This window comes from Porites lutea, chromosome 14 (assembly GCF_958299795.1).
Source record: "Porites lutea chromosome 14, jaPorLute2.1, whole genome shotgun sequence".
NCBI classification, from domain to species: domain Eukaryota; kingdom Metazoa; phylum Cnidaria; class Anthozoa; order Scleractinia; family Poritidae; genus Porites; species Porites lutea.
This window is the reverse complement of record NC_133214.1, coordinates 5,839,177-5,860,142: the sequence shown is the minus strand read 5'-3', so window position 1 is coordinate 5,860,142 and position 20,966 is coordinate 5,839,177. Positions and strand designations below refer to the sequence as shown.

General features: G+C 39.1%; 2 protein-coding genes across 3 annotated transcripts; one reads left to right on the top strand and one right to left on the bottom strand.

Annotated features, from left to right (window-relative positions):
• The first annotated feature begins 1,091 nt into the window (after positions 1–1,091).
• On the top strand, positions 1,092–4,116 carry LOC140924662 (uncharacterized). Of its 2 annotated transcripts, none has more exons than XM_073374693.1 (2): positions 1,092–1,564; positions 3,058–4,116. In XM_073374693.1, the coding sequence occupies exons 1-2, from the start codon at positions 1,475–1,477 to the stop codon at positions 3,922–3,924; spliced, it is 957 nt and encodes a 318-aa protein (XP_073230794.1). In that variant the 5' UTR covers positions 1,092–1,474; the 3' UTR covers positions 3,925–4,116. The 2 variants fall into 2 exon arrangements, with proteins under 2 accessions (XP_073230794.1, XP_073230793.1); XM_073374692.1 differs by lacking the exon at positions 1,092–1,564 and adding an exon at positions 2,237–2,335.
• Positions 4,117–6,432: 2,316 nt separating this feature from the next.
• Positions 6,433–20,927, bottom strand: LOC140924647 (uncharacterized). The gene is made up of 8 exons (XM_073374676.1): positions 20,729–20,927; positions 20,064–20,617; positions 12,197–12,493; positions 11,031–11,690; positions 10,218–10,430; positions 8,476–8,824; positions 8,001–8,107; positions 6,433–7,021 (listed from the first exon to the last, which is right to left on the bottom strand). The coding sequence occupies exons 2-8, from the start codon at positions 20,464–20,466 to the stop codon at positions 6,501–6,503; spliced, it is 2,550 nt and encodes an 849-aa protein (XP_073230777.1). The 5' UTR covers positions 20,467–20,617; positions 20,729–20,927; the 3' UTR covers positions 6,433–6,500.
• Positions 20,928–20,966: the final 39 nt, after the last annotated feature.

The following is a 20,966-nucleotide window of genomic DNA, read 5'->3' as shown; positions in this document are numbered from 1 at the left end:
AAATGCGGACGAGAGAGCCCTTGAGAGCCTTAAGGATGGTGACGACAACGAAACGTCGCGAAAGCAGTTGGTTTAACAAAAACTCTGCCCATGCAGCACATTTTTTGATACAGTTTCTTTGCCTTGTAAAATTAGAGACCTTAACTGATCCTACAACGGCGACGTCCATGAAAACTTCGCGGAGAAATAGACTCCGCATCCTTTCAAACCAATAGACCTAACATAGGATACTACATAGGATAGCCTTCCGTTTGGAGGTGGGGTGGGTGGGGGGGGGGGGGGGAGGGAGTGCGGAAAAAAAAAAATGTCCCGAACCAACTGACTACGTACGGTGTTTGTTGTCTAAAACAGACGAGTCGACATTTACTTGCACTTTCCAAAATAGTGTTTTTAAGTCCTAATGAGTTGAACGTGGTAAAATAAAAGAAAGTTATTTATTATTCTAAAAAAGTGGGGGCTGTGCCCCCCCCCCTCCCTCCCCACGAAAAATAGTGAGGGGACCAATATCTTTTTATGCAATCATCCATATAACACCTTACATTACAACTGTTTGGTTCTTCTTATGCACTATGCAGCCGAGGTGTGTTACTGAAATGATTAATATATGTACACTTAGACCTCCACTAGTTTGCGAACGAAGACGCATTTCCGGTCGTCGCTTCTCCGCACCCGAAAAGCTCACAGACGCAAGCTACTCAACACAACTCAATACAGTTGAGTAACGAAAAAATGGCGACTAGCCCTTGAGTTAAATTACCACCTTTCTTTGAAAGGCCCGATCGACTCTCTGAGTGGACACACGCTACACGCGCGCTCGCTTACAACTACACACGGCAGTCTGATAAGTCTCTGATCTACTGTTCCCCATCGAGGAATATAAGAAATCACTCGTTGTTCTCTTGATGGATTTGAAGATTAAAGCGGTTTGAAAGGCAAGTTTCACTCTGCAGACTATAAATCTGTTCCTCGTTAGGTGAAAGTCGTGATTTTTTTTTTTGCGACGCTTCCACTTAAGCGATCCCCCTTACGGAGAGCTTGCTTGCAGACCTCCTCCTCCTCCCGGTAACTTTGGGCGATAGTTTTCAAAATACTTCATTGGTCGGATTAGAATCAAGCTTTCCTTTGACTGAAAATTTCGCGGAAGACTGGAGTTCCTACCAATGGGGACAGCTCGACGGACTTGACGGAATAAACAACACATCCCAACATGCTCAGCGACCGTCAAACCTTCGCAGGTAAAAATTGGGCGTTTACTTTATGCTCTTATGTGTTTGTTAGAAGCACCCACGGAAGAGATATTTTACTTGATCCTAATCGTTTAAAATCACAAAAGTTTTTCTCAGGTCTCAAGACCCCAAGGAACAAGAGTTCAACAACTTCACCAAACGGAATCACTTCCTCTTTCAATAAGAGTGATTAGCTGCTTCGCCCCGGGTGCGTCAGGTTTTTATATCGCGACCAGACCAACTACTTGATGCTCATGATGAGAGGAGTCTTTGCAGTCCTGTTCATTGTTGCTCTAGCTGTTTTACCCACACAATTGAAAGGTTCTTCTAAGTGCGTGGTAAGGGTCAGTAGTAAAAATGAACTTGACTTATTCATTAATTAAGCAACAAATTCGAAAGAAAAAAATTCGAATTTGTTGATAAGCTCTGTGTTTCAAATAAGAGTTACGGTAGTTTTGTTTCCCTTGTTGTGAATTTGCTTTTTCAATAAAGAGGAACAAAGCATTAGTGATCCGTTACATGCGACAAGTTTTCTAAGGCTGCATCAATAAGATATATTTTCTGTGTGTTGTTGACTTCGCGCTTATCATTTCGAAACGTTGTGAAATACAAAGTTTGATGTTCAAACAGGTGGGTAAACATTCAAGAAAATTCCCATAAATTGAAGTTTTCTATGAAAACGTCAGCTTTTCGGGCTTGAAATGTTCTCTAAACCTATATTTTGCTCAAAAAATTTCTCAGAAAGGCAAAAGTTGCTTAAGGTTGCAAGAACCGCAAAACTGTTGCTCAAAAGGAGCCGATCAAGCACAATCGGGACAGGGCTCGTAGAGAGAGCGTAAAGGAGCCACAGCGCACTAGCCTACGAAGGACTGACGATTTTTTTTTTTTTCGTGAGCGCGCAAAAGAAATAATACAGAAATATTCAAGAGACCGAAGGCACCAACGCATAGGTTTCCTCAATTCAAGAGCTTCGTCCCCGGTGCGTCAGGTTTTTATATCGCAAACAGAACAACTACTTGATGCTCATAATGAGAGGAGTCTTGTCAGTCCTGTTCACTGTTGCTCTCGCTGTTTTACCCACACAAATGAAAGGTTCTTCTAAGTGCGTGGTAAGGGTCAGTAGTAAAAATAAACTTGATTTATTCATTAATTAAGCAACAAATTAGAAAGAAAAAAATTCGAATTTGTTGATAAGTTTCAATACATGCACGAAAGAGTTCTGTGTTTCAAATAAGAGTTGAGGTAGTTTTTTTTCCCTTGTTGTGAATTTGCCTTTTCAATAAAGAGGAACAATGCATTAGTGATCCGTAACATGCGACAAGTTTTCCTAAGGCTGTATCTATAAGATATATTTTCTGTGTGTTGTCGACTTCGCGCTTATCATTTCGTTGGAACAAACTTAACATAAAAATGTTTACAGAACCATGTATAAGCATAAATCATGATAAAAACTAAACCGAGTTCTCCGCATACTACTACAGCCAAGCAAGTGACACAGCGAGAAGAAAAAATCATCTTTACGTCTTTTATATTTAACTCACTTAAAATAACCCGATAATAATGATATGAAAACTATGAAATTCCGGGGGTAGTTCGATAGATATTCCGCTCTTCGAATTTTGATTTGGGCTGTGGCAGTGCGCTAGTTTCCCTGTCAGTATAGCCCAAACTATTATTGATCATTATTGCTTAAAAAATTGCTTTATTTTCTTCTTAAAATTGAAGTATTTCTCTAATTTAAAATTACTGGTGTGAAGTTTCAGCGACTGAATCACCTAAATTCACTACACAATAGTAAGAAATCTATTTCTTTAACATTTTTATTTTTCAGAACCTTGATGTTCTGACCTACGAAGAGGAACCTTGCACCACTATGAGAACAGGAATGATTCGTTCTTCTTCCGATAGCAATCACACTCTCCTAGAGGTCTGCTCCAAAAGACAGTGGAAGCCGTACTTTCCCGAATGTAACCCTCTTAACGGTTGCTATAGCAACCAGGTCGCTGGCTTGGTTGGGCATTGGCGTATGGATGAGCAAACTGGAAACGAGGTCGCTGATGACTCAGGCCATGAGAACCACGGCTCAGCCAGCGGCGCCGTGTCTAAGCTGTCCAAGTTCTCACGTGGACGTTTCTTCAACGGTAATAGTGGGCAGATTACCGTTCTAAACGCTGCCAACTTAAATTTTGGGTATTCGAGCTTCACAGTTGTCGGATGGGCGAAGATTTTGGATCACTCATATCCGCTGACAACCTTTGCTGTCAGGAAAGGGTATGGCTGTTATTTTGAACCGGGCCGCCTTGGATGGAAACCCGGATGGGAAACAGGACATGGACCCCAAGCTACTTACAAGGGTCTCCGCATTTGCATCCGGGACAAGCAGAACAAACTTGTGGATAAAAACATTGTGTTTGACGGTGGCTATCAACCGGCCCAGATGCTTGGCAAATGGGTCCACTACGCTGTTGTGTTTGATCGTGATCAACAGAAGAAAGTTTTCGTTTACGTCAACGGCAAAATGCAGTCCAACAGCTTAGACATCTCAGCTGTTCAGGGAAGTGTGGATAACAACAAACCACTCGAGATCGGTCAACTTTATGGCTGGAAAACCAAGGGGACCCTGGACGAATATAGACTGTACAACAAAGCCCTTGACAAGTTCGAAGTCGCTTCCATCTACAAAAACCACCTTGTGTAACTAAGCGGCGTTTTTTTCTCTTGTTTTTGCTAGATGAGGGTATCGTATACAAAAACGTAGACTGTAGTAAGGTACTTTTGGCAACAGGAAAGTGTCAAAGCAATACTCTTTAAACTAAAGTAAATAATAAAAACGTGGAGTGATAGCTGCTCAAAAATTATTGGGCTTTTTTGTTCAGTTGATATGTTTCTTTTACTTCCCGTTGTTCAGTTTTTTAAAACTGTATATTTACGTTTGTAATCAATTGAATTTTTCAAGTGCATAGAAGAAACTAGAGATAGGTTTGGTGTAAGAGTACCTGTCTCGCCGAGGGAATCTCTCTAAAGAAAAAAACATAAACACCAAACATTTCTCTGAAAAACCCAAAAAATCCCTCTAAAAACTTCTCGGTGCTGTCTTATCGAGACATGGTTGTTAACCCGTCACTGCAAACAGCAGTCAGGGTACATGTCTTGGCCCACCCAGATCAAAAACCTTCCTCCCGCCCCCCAAAAGCGTCGCCGTCCTCGGGTCTTGAAGTCCAATCTCGTTCCCAGGGTTCTTTATTGCGCGTCGGGTAGGAGAGAGAACCTGGGAACTAGGTTGCTTGAGGTTCCTTCAACGACGGTGGCAATAACGAGAACGTCTCGAAAGTAGTTGGTTTAAATAAGCAAAGCAACAACTCTGCACATGCCCACACTTTTTGATACAGTTTCTTTGCCTTCACTGCGAGGTAGATTAGAGACCTTAGCTGATCCGACAATGGCGACGTCCATGAAAACTTCGCGGAGAAATAGACTCCGCATCCTTTCAAACCATTTGATGATTATCCCAAGTCGCCCAGTTACTTAAAAGAAGGGAATTTATGTTGGAGCTGAAGAGATAGGGCCGCACCAGAGTTCAGACAGAGATGGCAGAATTTATTGACCACTCCAGAAATACCATAACATACCATAATGCTCTTTGTTTGTCACCCCAAAATTTTGCATAAGCATTGTCTTCAGTTTCTCTTGGGAGTTAAAATGGCCCGAAGAGAAACTGAAAACAATGCTTATGCAAAATTTTGGGGTGACAAACAAAGAGCATTATGGTATGTTATGGTATTTTCTGGAGTGGCCAATTGCCTTGCCGTTCCTATCCTGAAAAAGACTTCTTAAAATTTGGTCATTTCATGTCGTGGTCGTGCAGCGGCGGCAGAGAAATGTACAAAAAAGCGTGGTGCACGTGCAGCGTTGTTGTTTTGCTAACTAATTGCCTATTGCTTTTTGACGATGCTGTCGCCGTCGTAGTTTTGTAAGGTCCCTAATCCTTTACGCGAGGAAGTAAACACAGGGCAACCAATTTTAATTTCTCCTTTTTACCTTGGATTCGCTCTCGAAGAATTTATAAATTCCTAGGGTGAATTTTCCTACATTTGATATTTTAAGCGAATTCGAATAATCCTCGCGAAGTTTGAAGAAACGCTAGAGTTTGTTTAATTTAAAGCGGCGTTTTCGTAAAAGTCGCCGTCATCGTTGCATAAATTTCACTAAACCTACCTTTAAAACAACTCAGAAGTTAAAATAAGTAACCTGCATGAGGTACTGTCAAGCTAAATTGTTATAATCTTAATTTTATTTTTTCCCCTACTTTTACCATCTTTATTTCATTTCTCTTTCTATATTTTTCCCATTTGTTCGAATTTTCTATAAAATAGAGATGAAGAATATTTACAATTGGATAATTAAAAGCGGTATTTTTAAAATGACAGCTGATTGGTAGATGACCTATTGTCATTCCCTGAAAATCGGAAAGTCCATTAATTTGTGTTCAAATACCGCCAAATATTGACAGCAAGTAAAACTGGTAATTGTAAAAAATTGCAGTCAACATTGTCTCCTTACGCATACCAAATTAATAGAGACTTTTTTTTGGCTAAATGCAGAACTCCAGTGCAGTCACTTACTCTTATTATATAGTCGCTACCTCTGGGCATGAAGACACTGTACTATGTCTCTTTACTGTCCGCTTTTTTAGAAGGTATGACTATTTAACAATTATTCCTCGAGCCCGAATGGACTATTGACTCAGAGACCATGAGGGCTGGAGGAATAATTGTTTTAGTAAAATCCAATTAGTTCGTCAAAAATATGAGACAAAAAAACTTTAGCTAGCAAAACGCGATTCAGTCGCCACTGTTTTGGTTTTCAAAGCCGGCGCTTTTCGCTACCAGTGGGCTGTAACATATAGCCTAGTGGTAGCTCAACCAATCAGAAAGCAGCATTGATAATAGACCATTAGTTGGATTTTACTAAAACTTGTTTATCCTGTTAATTGATGTATATATCTTTTGATATCGTCGCGTTTGACCTCATTTTCTTATAGCAAGGCATGAACAATAATTAAGAGCCCTAAGACTTTGCGAAAATGAAAACAAATAGTTTCCTGATTGGTTACTACTGAGTGATCTAACGCCATCGATTTTCTTCAATTTCCTTAAAGTCCCTTCAGCCGAGTATCCGCGGCTATCCCTGACTTGCGCTGTCTCCACAAGTAAAAATTTCGAAATTGTGAACGAAACTTGTTTTTGGTTGGCAAATTTTACTCACCTAACCGAATTACAATTCATGAATCTCGGGAGGAAAATAAAATTCCTCTAAGTGATCCCACTCAATGCCGTAATTATATCTTTGGCCCTGACTAAAAAGCGTTCGCTCATATTCAAAGGCAAAATATCCTTGGCATCCAGGATAAGTCTTGTTTAATGTACACTCCACGTAATTGTCAATTCGTTTCGCGATATAACTTAGCGGAGCAGGTCCGTGTGATAGTAAGTGATAATGAAAGTCCCGTATGTCAAATTTTGAGCCCAGTCTTCTTTCAGCATTTTCGCGCATGTCTATAAAAGCCCGCTGACCGATCATGTACGCCGTCGCCTGTCCAGGACCACTCTGATATCGCGTCACCTCTTTTCCCGCCACGTCGGTGTCGTCCCAGGCATAATGCCTGAAGAGCTGAATTGCTTGTTCACGTGACATGCCCTTGAAGTGAAGTCCGGTGTCCACAATGAGGCGCAAAGCGCGCCATATTTGCCATTTTAGCATTCCATAGAATCTCAGTGGATTTTCATCATATACATCTGAGAAAGAAAGGAAAGACAGATATGAAAACGTACTTAACAAACAGTACTCAGCGGCGGCGGAGCGAAGTAAAAAGTGGGGGGCGGGGAGGAGGGATCAAAATAAAATTGGCCATTCCATTTTTTTCAGCCCCCCTTCCCCCCCCCCCCCCCCCCACCACTATAAGCAATAAAAGGAGGCCTTTATAATTTTTTTTTTAATGGCGCCGACAACATTTTGGTACCCTCGGATGCAATCTTCAATGGTGCCGACAACAAAAACTACATAGGATAGCCTTTCATAGGGTGGTGGGGGGGGGGGGGGTGGGGGAGAGAGTGCGGATAAACAAATGAAATGTCCCGAACCAACTGGCTACGTACGGTGTTTGTTGTCTAAAACAGACGTGTAGACGTTTTCTTGAACGTTCCAAAATGGTGTTTTTAATTCCTAATGAGTTGCGCGTGTATATAACACCTTACATTACAACTGTTTGGTTCTTCTTATGCACTTTGCAACAGAGACGTGTCACTGAAATGGTTTATATATGTACACTTAGACCTCCTCTGGTATGCGAACGATGACGTGTTTCCGGTCATCGCTTCTCCTCACCCGAAAAGTACCCGTAAAGTTCACAAACGTTACTTAGCAAAGAATTAAGAGAGCCATAAACTGACATTACGTGGAAATCTACTCAACTGTTAACGTGGGTAAAATTCTTGTCATATGATGGATTCCCACCCAGTTACCCCTTTGGGAATTGCGGATCTAAGAAAAAGTTGAGATGGTTTGTGATGGAAATCGGTGGAATGCAGGCAAAACAACAACATGATCATCAACAACAAGGCGTTTCATTGTCTAATATTGATTTCGTTGCAGGATCAATAGACAACAAAACAACTTAACTTTTCAAGTTTAGCTATTTCACATCTTGCCCATCGAAAACCAAGTTAAACTGCACTTTTATACGAAAACTTACAACAACAGTCGGTGTGATCTTACCAGTTTCCATGGAAATAAGAGGATTCTCTGCGTACAGTGCCCACCCCTCTGAGTAAGCAATATATCGGGTCTTTACCAACGCGCTCACTAATGGACCACACCAGTCCCTAAAGAACAACACATTTCGTGAATTATTACATAGAACTATATGCAAGAAGAACTTAAGAAGTCACTGCCGTGCCAAATACTGTAGATTAGTCAGTTGAAGGGAAAGGGGAGATTGAGACATGCAAAGAGGGCGGGCGATAAGGACGCGCGAGAGGAACGCGGGCGCGAGGAAAAAGATCACCAGTCGCGCTGGTCCACCGTTTGTGAGGAAGCAAACCACGAAACCTCGGTCTTATCAGCTGAGTTAAAACCACGAAAAACTCGTTATGTAAATGGAGTAATCAAACTTTCGAACTTTCATCACTTTGCTAAAACGAATGAAATTAACAAAGAGGACCATTTCAAGAGTAAGGACTATTCAACTTACAGAAAATTTTCCACATGTCCCTGAGACTGAAGATGATGCCCCGGCCTGGCTTCGTGAGCGCTCGTAGTCCACTCGGAATACTTTGGACCCATGCGGTCTAAAAAGAAAGGCATTCGAAACCAAGCCGGTCGGCTGCAGCTTCGGGAACTTGAGGTGTAACTCTGAGCTGAAGTGGTCGGCGTGAAGTTTATGGCCACCTCAACTGGGCAGACAGGAGTAGTCTTGAGGGGGCCTAGGGGCCAGTGAAACATCTGTAGTAGCTTGGGTTCTAGTTGGCTGAGAGTGCTACGCGAAAACTCGAACCAGCGCTGCATGGCGGCATAACGGTGCGGACAGAATTTACGGGCCCCTGAATAGACAAAGAGAATGTGCATAAGAAAAATTTCAGTTATGGTATAGATCACAAAAGGTCACTATATGCTATAACCAAGTTCCTTTCCAACTATTCCGGTGGCGTACAATATCGTATACATTGCCGAGGACTTCTTTACAGGGAAATTTTCCACTGTATTAAAGTGATTTAGGCACGCCTGTTTAGGTTGGAGATAAAAAATGCGCTTGTGGTTAAAATACTAGTATTTATGTAATAAAATAGTATTGATGTATAAAAATCTGTCTTCATTATAACTTGCTACAATGTCTAAATTTAGCATAAGACATTAAAGGTAATGTTACACGAGACGATTCGCAATGACGATTTTTAGGGCAACACAGCGCTGCAACATTGTTGCAACATTGGTTCGAATAGTTACCACATTGTTCCAACATTGCAACACAGCGTTGCAATATTGTTGCGACATTGTTTGGAATAGTTATTACGTTGTTCCAACATTGCAACGCTGTGTTGCCGTGAAAATCGTTGTTGGGAATCTTCCCGTGTAATATCACCTTAAGACAATAACGATTTAACCAGTAAAAGCCATTACTATGACTTAATAACTGCTGACCTTTCCCTGTGCATATATATCCCGTGTGGGAAATTTGCACAGTATTAGATTTAAATTTAGATTTAGCACATGATTGTAACAATAAAAAAGACAGAGGACTGGTAACTAATTTAAGTAAAGCGGGATAGAGGATATATGAAAGTTTCTGACTTGGGGCACAGAGGAGTGTCCGTTTCCCTGGTGTCCGTGTTAAGCGGGGTAATTTCAGAAAATATAATATGGGCTTTCTATCTGGACAAATTAAACTGTCATATATCGCCCAATGTAAAGGAATCCAAGACAGTTTAGGATTGTGGACTCCACGCCATGGATTCCGGATTCCAGTTACTAGTTCTGGATTCTTAGTCAGTGGAACTTGGATTCCGGATTGCAATCGTTAGTCGTATTCCGGATTTACTGAACTGTATTAACAGGAAAAAATAACGGAAGAATACCCATAAAAATCCCAAATTTGGCAAAGTGAGACAAGTCCCAACCAGGGAATTCCCAACCAAGTTCCCTGATTGGGACTTGTCTCACTCCTCCAAATTTGGGATTTTTGTGGGTATTCTTTAAATAACCTAAAATATCCAAAAATGGGAATCTGTTATTTTTTCCTGTGATTCCAGATTCCAATGCAAACAAACATAAAAATATAGCGGATTCCGGGATCCGAATTCCCTTACATCGGGCGAGTTGAGTTATATACGGGTGTTGGTATTAAGCGGGTTTCCGTAAAGCGGTACGTAGTTCCACTGTACCATAAAAAAGTATGGAGACCAGTGTGGAGAGTACACAATTAAAGAGTAAACTCACCTTTTTCGCTATTACACTTTCTGTGCGCTTTATCATTTGATTCGTTTTTAGGGAAGGGTTCTTCATTGAAGTACATAGATGGTGAATGAATAAACTGGCGGAATGATTTCACGGCTTCGCTCGTGTTTTCCTTCCCTGTTAAAGTCTTTGCGATGTCAACAGCTTTGGGATAAAGAGACCTCAGAATTGACCAGCCCAACTGGTGAACAGATTCTTTGAGCGTACATGAAGGAAAAACAAAAAAGGGTTAAAATGATTGCAGTATTTGTCTTGTAGTTTCCAGAGCAGGAGATTTCATTCAGTACAGCAGTGGAGCTGCTCTTTCGTCTTAACGAGTAGCAGCTAAGTTTTCTTTGGAAAGGGAGGGGGGGATAGAGGCATTGTTTGTGTTCATTGTTTTATAGCTCTTTGCAAGCTGTCAAGGTCATCCGAGAATTGCAGTATCGCGATTTTTTTGAGGGGGAAGGGAAAGGTTTGAATTCTCTTTCTCTTACTCCCTCGTTAGCTCTGCCTTATGCCCATGCCATTGATCATACTTTCTACTCTCCCCAGTCGTTTTTAGTACCGTCTCTTCTCGCCTCGAACCCGTGCCTTATAACTGTTATAGTAGAATTGCACTAGACTTGCGATGGTTTCCTGCTCTGCTTAATCTCGCTTTGCAGATTTTCTTTAAGAAAAAGACCCTTACCACCTGGAAAGGAAGTTGGACATGCTAAATCTGATTATAGTTTCTGGCTTTATAGTTAATGTTTCAAAACGAAAAAGAGGCTCATATATGTAAAGAGGAAAGATGGCCAACGTGTCGTCACTCACCAGCGGTGTCGTTGGTTGTGGTAAAAAAGCGCATCGTTCTCTCGTACCCAGACTTTCCATCGATCAACTCCCCAGTAGGAAGGCGCCTGCTCGCAGACTCAGATACATTAGGGACTCCATTTTTGTACACATAACGAACCGGGCGATTGAAGAGTCCGCTGGACGCATTACTTGGCACGCAATGTTTCAAGTGATCATGCGCCAAGTATTTGAACAAATTTACTAAAGGGACACCAATATGGCTTATCAGGCTCTCTACCATTGACTGTTCTAAATGAACTCCGTGCTTTTTGAACCACATCCCTGAAGTGTTTTCAAATCGCATTAGGAACTGATGAGTCAAAAAGGGATATCGAAAGGATTCTAGTATGACGTCTTCTTCTCTGAATCCCTCCGCTATTTTAGGGTAGACCTGGCTGAGACAGTGCAATCCTACTTTGCACTCCTCGATCGATCCAACCATTCCAGTTTTTACCCCCAGTTTGACATTTTCGTGATATTGCCGAATTCCTCTTGAAAAACTTTTCAAAGCGTCTATTATGGTCTCCAAGTCTTCCACTGTGTGTGGAGAAAGCTTCTTCAAGAATGCGCGAAAATGGTATGGTAACCTGGCGATGACTTGCGTGTAGCAGAATCGGTTTGGTCCCAGCATCCACTGACCTTAAAATAACAAGGAAAAGAAAAGCAAAAATATGATAAGTCTTCTAGCGAAGGACCAGATTTGTCAAGATGCCGAAAAAGACAAAGGTCACTCGTTCAGAGGATGCGTCGCCCTCCTTTTTGGGGTCAGGTGGTCCGAGTAGAGGCTTTGAACCGCTCAGATCGTCTCAAATGCCCCACACGACATTCTTATACGAGAAAGCAACCAACTCGCGCAGAAACGCTTGCTACCCAAGTGAAGAAGTACCAAAAAAAATGGTTCAAATTTTTAATTTTTACACCTCGTTGCTTATTGGCGCAATTCCAGTCTATACCTTAACGATTACCACTTGATTTTCCACTATAGAAGGCGGACTACGAAAACTATAGAATCGTTTTTTAAAGCGCAGAGAGTTGTTTCAGAAACTTCAAAAATTGACCCATGCGTCTCCAGTTTTGCCACAATTTCGTAATATAAACTTTCATTTCGCTTTCACGAGATAAACTATTCGTGATTTTTTATTTACCTGAATAATAGTCAAAATCATACACATTTCCAAAACTATGCTGCAGAAAATGATTCATTTTCGCCACTGCTTTCACTTCTCTAGCTTTCATAACCTCCGCTTTAAAGTTTATCGTCTTGAGTTCCTGCAATAATGCCTTTGATGTGTCTGTAATCTTCTTGATACTGGACGGGGCTGGATTGAACGCTTTAAAACTGTTCCTGATCTCATCAGGAGTTACATGAGGCCGGTATGGCACTTCATAAGGATGTAGCTGGTAGAAATGGGTGTTAAGTTTCTGTATAAAACCGAGAAGACCTGAGGAATGAACAGAAATCAGCAAAATGTAAGGTCTAGGCCAAACGTCGACTTTTTCATGAGACGAACCAAACTCTAATTTGAGTCGACCTAAATTAAGTTAAGATCGTCGTGTTGGGTCAGAAGTCGATCTTTTAGGACGCGTCGAACCGAATGAAGCTAAATATACTAATTATGATACAAATGTTTGATCTATAAGTGTAGTTCGTCGTATGTGAAGGTTGGCAGAATTGTCGCGGAGACGATCTTCACACGTTCTATTCGTCTGTTACGTGTTGGACGATCCAAACTCATACAGACGAACTTCAGTAACTGAAGAGCAGGACGTCGAACGTTTCGTGAACTTAACTCACTAAATTTGGTTCTTCTCACGAAAAGTTCGACGTTTGGCCTAGGTCTAAGAGCCGCAGTTACAATGAACACCCACATAATACTGGAGATACTGCAGATAAAAAATCTTCCATGTACGTTAAAATTTGGGTAGCCTGTGTACAGCTGCCCCCTCCCCTTAAACAACTATTCCCAAGAGTACCCCCCGGGTGTTTAACACCTACTAAATTCCCTAATCAAGATAACGGAAAGGTTTCGATTTGAGCCCTCTGATAAGCTCTAAAAATAAAAGAAAAACTTTTTAAAGTTACCACTAACGAAACATGAATAATTGATAACAGTTAAACCTAATGAGTCAGAATGTAACAGGTTAAAAAAGAGATCAATTTCATTAAGTTTTATTTTAAGGTTTAATCGGCTCGATCCGAATTTAGTTAGAAATCTCTGGCAGCAAGAGCTACTTAAAAAAGTTTAAGCCTTTGAAACGCGTTGTTTATCTTATATTTGATTTCAAATCATATAAAGACGGTTATAAGACGAAGTAAAAATGTTCATGCCTTGCATATCGTTATAATCCAAGCATTATAGACTTATACAATGCTTGATTTTTTGTTTGGGCTTAATGTCATAACCTTTTAAGCTTGCGGATGGCAAAAACCTTTGATTCTGTTCAGTGCTTTGTCATTCGACAATCAAGGAGAATAAAAGTCACTATATTCTGAAAAATGTGAACTCTCTTAATTGTCAGACACTAAACCTGTATGCCATGTAACCTTTTCCAAAAAAACTAAACTATTTTAAGGAAAATTCAAATCAAAAGGACCTCTGCTATGAAGTGCTTTGGTTAACTGTATTCCTATTCTTCCTAATATTTTATAAAAGATTTTTTAAATTTACTTTAGTTATAGAAGTGTTAATGTCATGTATTTTAGTTTAAAGGAAAACGAGGGTATATTAAATACCAACTGAAGAGGAAAAGTAAAAAAAATGTGATCCCCTTAGTATTCGCTTTTATACAGCTATTTCGAGAAAGGTTGTCGGAAAAAATGTGCACGCAACAATCCCGAAAGGTAATATGGGATATCTTCAATACACTGTTCCTGACACTGTAGCTGTCGAACCTACTTTTGTTTCTTTCCTTTAGCACTAGCAAACATACTCCAATGAAAACTCCTGTCATTCTTTCAAATTTCTTTAAAGAACAGTGAACTTAAAACCGCCCACAATACCTTTCGGGATTGTCGCGTGCACTTTTTCCGACAACCTTTCTCGAAACAGCTGTATGCATCTCAAAACAAAGAGAGCACATGCGCGAACATGAAAAAAACACTTGTTTTATATAGGTTGTTCTACAAGTTGATGAGAGTGATTCAGTGTAGAGGTTAAAACAGGCACAAGCTATTTCGGGCTATAATTACCAATATTGTTCAGTTATAATATCCAAACATAAATATTTTGCTCACATATTTAGCAACTGTTGCAATTTGCTAAACATTTGCTATCATATTTGCAGAATCTTAAATTTATGTAGTGTTGCAGTTAAATGAAATTCTCTCACCCGTCAATTTCTCACTCATTTTTATACAAGGTAGTTCATTTGAGCTTTTTTTTTTGCGGACAAGAATAGATTATGTTTTTTTTCCTCCTTAGCGAACAGTTTATTTAACCACGTTAGAGCTAAACTTTATAAATCTGTGTATCCTAATTCTATGAAAAATGACTGAAATCCTTCGTGCTATGCTCAGATAAAGGAATCATCTTTATTATCATTTTAGGATAGAAAGACAAGTTCATTTTCCTAAGGTTTTACATTCCATGTTTTAAGCAGATCACAAGTATTTCAAATAATCGTTATTCTCATTTTTTCATCTTCTAGCCGGTTTAGGCCTTTGAAAGATAACATTACTAAACATGACGTTTCTAATTTCAAAGCTTGGCGTTCGTGATCAAGATGAAAAGTTTCCGGCGAAGCCGGGTAGTTCGAAGGGGGAGAATAAGTCGTTTCTGTGTGCGTGATAGCATGATCGTGCTCGTGAATTACAAATTGATATTTAAACCTTAAGGGCCCAGCTTTTGAGATCGAGAAGCAAGTAAAGATAAAGACGATATCAGCCTTGAAATTCACGATATGTGCCTCGGGAGAGTTGTGTATATACGTGACAATAAATACGCCTTAAGAGGCCGTTGGGGTTCGCTTCGCTTAGTTTGATAATCTTTATATAATTATTACCGTTACGTAGCATTCACTTGAAATAGATTTTCTTGAACTTCCGGAAGGTTGCAGAAAACTAGTGTAGTGTTTTGATATCTTTTAGCATTCCGCGTCTTATCTGTTATGATAAGAAACTAACTAAAGATTGGTGATACGTTGAATACGCTGAATACGCCAATATAAGCAAACAAAAAATGAAAAAAATATAGAACGTAGCATAGACAAACGGTATTCGTGTAGCCAAACGAAATTGAATGTTATCAACATTGCCTGATAAGTTATAATGTTTTCTTCCAGTGAACACAATTCTGGACAGAAAATTATGAAAATTATGAAAAGTAACAACAACTTTCAACCATTAATGGATCTGCTGGCGGTGTATTACCCGGATTCATATGTTTTGCTTAAGGGAGAAAACAATTCACTGTGCATTACTAAATTGAGGTGCAGGGATTATATAGACATCATCTTTACAAGCAAGAAAATCGTAATATATCGAAAAGGGGAGAGAAAACGGTTATGATGAGACCAGGAGAAGCCAAAAGACTGAAGTCAAATCAATCGTTTAATGCACTAGTCGATCACTCAATAACAGACGTGAGCTACAGTATGTTATGTAGGATTGCAGTGTTTTTGGTCAGAAATATGTTGCAATACTTTTATTGAAAAGTAAAATCTCCATGGTGCACATGGCTCCAGGGCATTAAATTTTGCTCCTGATCTTCAACAAATCCCTGATTCGCAAGATTTAAAACAGTTAAAACCGAACCTTAGCTTATTATTTGCAAATCACTTGGTAAAGAAGAACTAAAAAGCAAGAAAAACGGAGCTGCAGATTTGCAATATTAATCCTTACTACTTTTTCCTTGTAAGTTCTTATGTATTAAGAATATCCGGCAAAACAAAATCTTCGCCATGCTACGAGAGATAAGGCATCTTTGGCACATAATTTATATTGTTCTAAGAATGGTGACCTTTTGGCTAAGACAGTACCAGGAGAGGCTAAAAAATTTGTTTCAAAGCCCTAAGTTTCAATAGGATTAATTTGAGTTTTCATGGTATGTAACCTATTAGATCGATACTGACGCTTTTTCCAATTTATGGCTAAAATTCGACTTGCATGGTACATGTATTTGTTATTGTTTAGTACTCATCTGGAATAGTTCGTAATAAAAAATTAGTTGATTAGTTAAGATTCTGTTGGACTTAAAAACTAAAAATGTTAGGGTTAGCCCTTTTCAATTGAAAACAACGTTTATCAACACTGAGATGAACAGATGAAATGGTAAACCGTATTACATGAGACTGGGATAATATTTGAAAGATCAGTTTAGGGGCTCACCGTTTTAGATGTCCAAATACTAGGGCGTGGTTTGATGGTCCAGCTAATTTTAGTTTTATCATCTTAAATACAAGGCCATGAATTTTAAAGAAGGCTTAAATAAAAACGTAAGCTGTTTTTCTAAAAATCTACACAATTAATTTAGATTCACGAAATCATGACAGACTGATTTATGATTGCCTCTGGTTCCTACACTTTAATTAAAAGTAGATTCTAACCATTGAATTGTCAATATTCCCAGGGTTGCTGAACTTTAAGAAGCGGTAGACAGGTGACTGAGACGTGTAACATGTTTAAAATTTTTAAGACATGCGCAATACGCCGACCGATAATCGCTCCAGGCGTCCGCCTCTCGATGACCCTGCGGTTTATAAAAGTGAGTAATCCACTCATGAAATCATGCCTAGAAATATTTGATATTGCAGTAAGTTCCAAAAAAAGAAAAAAAGAAAGCATAACAGAAAATGAACTTGAGAAGATCTAAAGAAGAGCTTAGGTTTAAAAAGGTGTTTCTAACTTATAAATGAGGAGTTTATTTCGAATGTAGACAACATTATATTATTCCTACTGGATAGAAAGTAACTGCGTAATGATTAGGTTGTGATTGCTCATCATTCTTTTTCAAGTGGAAAATTATAGGACGATACAAGTTAAATTTGGGATTTGGGTTGTTAATCGGCTTCCTTGTTGTCTATCCGGGCGCCAAAGTTCTTAAATTTTCGATGGTCCCTTTGTCTGGCAAGATGTGCAATACGATTTTGCGGTTTTTAAAATCGGCAACTTTCCCATTCTTAAGTAACAAAACTATGTTAGGTTTTTTTTGTCTTACATGTTGGATATCACAGGAGCTAAATCATAGGTCTATTTAGCCACTACCGTCATTACAATGACAAATGTCTGCTCGCTGTTCCGTAAAAATTTATCAGTATAAAACAGATTGTTGTGCCCCTTAGAAAAAGAGATTGATTTCGAACTTTTGAGTTAGTTCCGTAGTCAAAACCCTGTAACGCGTACACTCAAATAAAACTTTCTCAGCCACACGTTTCGGTATCTTTGAAATGAGGAAATTTTCTATTTGGTTCGGTAAAAATTTCCTGTATAATAACTTTTTATATCACTCTAAACGTTTTTAACTTCGCACTCATAGCGTCCATAATTAAAGAGACCGTAGTTTTTTGGACAGACAAAATCTTCTGTTGGGCGACCATTCCAATGAAATCCGGCCTTTTCATCGACACATGTGCTCGACGCTATTTGTTTTTCCCCAAAATTTCTTAACTAATATAAAATTTGAAGTTATCCTTGAATATAATTAGAGTCTGTTATGTCAGCCACGGCTTAAGCCGTGTACGACGAGGCCTTTGTCACTAGCCATTTCTGACTCGATCATCCTGAAAGACTTGTTGTTTTATGGTATGTGATCGCTCACTGACGAAATCTCTTCATCCGCACTTTTACATAGCATCATTCAATTTTCAGTATTTTTGAAAATAAAATTGCGATTCTTTTCTCCAGATTTATAGTTTCTGTCACTTAATGTAAATGACTTTTCTTTCCATTAATTTCGCCATGAAGCAGCCACTGCCATTAATCTTTCGGTTTCCGACCTGTAATTTGGTATTGACTAATAAGTCTGCAGCAATTACTTTCAATTGGTCATTATTCAGAGCGATTATTCAAAAGGAATGCACACTTCGTGGTATTCTTCTGTCGATATATTACATAGGCTGCAGCGAAATGTAAGTGATTACACCCTTAAGTAATCACGCAATTTTGCCTTAAAAAGTGGAAGCTTCAATTTGTGTACAACACGAGATTTTGTTCCTACTGTTTTTCAACTAATTCATGTTACTTAAGCTGCAATTACTTTTCAAGAAGTTCTCTCCATGAATTATTTAAAATTTTCATTCAATCATTTTTGCTGCATTATTACGTCTTTTAAGCTATTAAAGATTGTAGGTAGTTGTACAATACTGTATATTGAAATATCTTTGCTCTGCAAATTGATTTCTAACTTTCGAGTCGCTCTGTGGATGAAGACTTAAATTTAATTATTCAAATGAAAGCTACTGAGCAGTACTTTCCTGTGGTACTGTTTATTGTGCAGCTGTACAAGGTGATTCTAACTTAAGAGTCTGTGGACAAAATCAACATTTTCAAATGTCACAATTCATGCAAATAAAAACTTCTTCGGCAACATTTTCTTGTGATGCTGTTTACTACTTTATTACTCTAGTACTTTTCTGTACTTAAATGGTGCTGCTTATTACGCTGTATTGGGGGACTAAATTTTTCCTAATTCCTCTCTGAACGAAGACGAAATCGTACGTTCACTGAAATGAAAGCTTCGGCTTTTGCGTATGGCTCAATTTTTACCGTACGCTGTTGTTTGTCTTACTAAGTACATTAAGCTGAAAAAACGTTTTCCCAGTTTTATCTTGTGTTTATGAACCAAATTTTCTCAGTCAAAAACACTTAAGAGAAAGGTCATGTCACTCGGTCTTAAAGCTAAAGCGATGCCATCATTTTTTTAATGGCTGTTTCAAAAAAGACAAAAAAACTAATTCTAAGCTGAACGGAACTTTCAACGATTTAATGCAGGTTTTCACAGTTAGAACATGTACCATTCCTTTCCGTTTTATTCTGGTGATAGTCATCGTGAGAAGTCCAGCTTTTTTAGTCATTCTTCAGTCTGAAATGGCACAAATTTGGCTTTTTTTTTCTCCAAAACTTTTGAAGTCCCGTTTTAATTTTAACAATTTCCTCCGGGCTTTCAGAGATTGCGCAAAATCTTTCTGACTCTCATCAGTCACGTAAATGTCCCTTCAAGGTTCCTAGGATAAACTCAATAAACTATTAGGGCAACACGCAACGACTTTTATTTGTTTGCTATCAAGAAAATATTCTGTATGCGGAATCAGTTTTACTAAAATAAAAAATTCGTGCCTCAGTGTATAATCGCTGAAACTCCAGGGTGAAAAAAAGGTCTCCGTTTGAGTTCATTAACTATTACACTTCATAGCAAGAGTCGCTAATTTGTTTTGACCATCGAATAAAGTAATCATTGCTTTGTTGATTTTTTCATCATTTTTTTGACATTCTTGCTTGAGGACATGAAAAGGTTATTAAATTTGCATTTATTAGCGAGTGTTTCGCTAGAGGTACTCAATTTTAGTGATTTTAGATGGCTTCTAACTAATCCTCTTGAATTTCTTTGTTAGAAAAACGTTTACAAAATGTGAAAAGTGCCTTATACAATTTATAAAATAACAAGTTTATCCTCATTTCAACAGTCTTTCAATTTTCTCTATTAACAGAGTTCTTTGCAGTCAGAAAATGAATATTTAATTTTTTTCATCTGATGACAAGATTTATAAATCACAGAAATCATCAAAACAATCTCGTAAATTTGAAAATCCGGAAGATCTATCGCATTTTTCGCTTGCAAAAAATTCTTTTTTGGCTTTGACCTTTGACCACCTAATTGGCCAAAACGACATGAGCTATCCGTTAAGACTTATTGCAAAAGTGATGGCTTTATTTGAATTGTAAAAGACGTAATCAATTGCTCATAAAAGCGGATTAGAGACCTGGTTGTTCGTAGTAGTGGGTGGTCTGTGTTTTTTTTCACTCCAAAGTACTAACAAACGATTAATTAAAACAACAAGGCTATTCTTGTTAAATACCTGATTCTCTGAACTCCCGCGAGAAGCTGCAACTTTCGGTGAAATTCGGGGTCACCGATGTTTGAATCGAGCACTCGTTATTTTGAGGTGGCGTGTTCTCGTTTGGGCTTACTGTTGCGGAGAATAAATTGTCATTTTGCGATTCTTTCATACGTAGAAATGCAATGCCGACTACCAAACATATTATTCCAGTCGTCACTACCGTAAAAGCAAATACGAGGAGTTTGCGCGATATCCGTCCCTCTTTTCGAAGTACTTGGGTTTCTGTACTTCCCACGGAGTCCTCGGGAAAATGATTGCTTTGTAGGAGCTGCAATTCATGGTTCAATGAGCCCATAGTTGAATGAAGCGTTTGTTCCTCGCGTCTTGAGATAATTTGCCAAAATCCACAATCTTTGGACATGCACTGAAGAGCTTCGATCGCTGTTACTGCCGCTAAAACCGCAAATTGTCGACGACTACGATCCTCTTATTTATCCACAGTGCTTGTAGACGACAGCGGCGAAGATCAAGTTTCTTGCCTGTGGATTTGTTTCCTCGCTAGCTTATTCAATCTAACCAGTGAAACAAATGAGAATAAGCCCCGTTTAAGATCTTAGCACAAAGCATTCTTGCTCTAAATCCACATCTAAAAACACAATTAACTTAATTACAGAATATGGTACCTGAAGTCATTCGGTGCCTGTTTGATTTTTTGAGGTCACCTTTCACAGGCAGGCTAAACCAAACCAAAGAGGATATGTACCCCATATATAATGATTATTTCCTTAGAAAGCTCGCGGCGGACAGACATTCATACATGACGTGCCGTGAAGGCGGTCGCCCGTGGCTTTAAAGAAACATCCGATCAATAATAACAGATTATCGCCATCCGCCTAATGGCATATAGGTTTATTTTTGTCA

Bases quoted from the DNA above. Each gene is read 5' to 3' on its own strand.
- LOC140924662 (XM_073374693.1), top strand. From the start codon at position 1,475: ATGCTCATGATGAGAGGAGTCTTTGCAGTCCTGTTCATTGTTGCTCTA. The intron at 1,565-3,057 runs GTAAGGGTCAGT...TTTATTTTTCAG, and splicing joins AAGGTTCTTCTAAGTGCGTG to AACCTTGATGTTCTGACCTA.
- LOC140924647 (XM_073374676.1), bottom strand. From the start codon at position 20,466: ATGTCCAAAGATTGTGGATTTTGGCAAATTATCTCAAGACGCGAGGAA. The intron at 11,691-12,196 runs GTAAATAAAAAA...TGTTATTTTAAG, and splicing joins TGATTTTGACTATTATTCAG to GTCAGTGGATGCTGGGACCA. The intron at 8,825-10,217 runs GTGAGTTTACTC...TTGTCTATTCAG, and splicing joins AAAGTGTAATAGCGAAAAAG to GGGCCCGTAAATTCTGTCCG.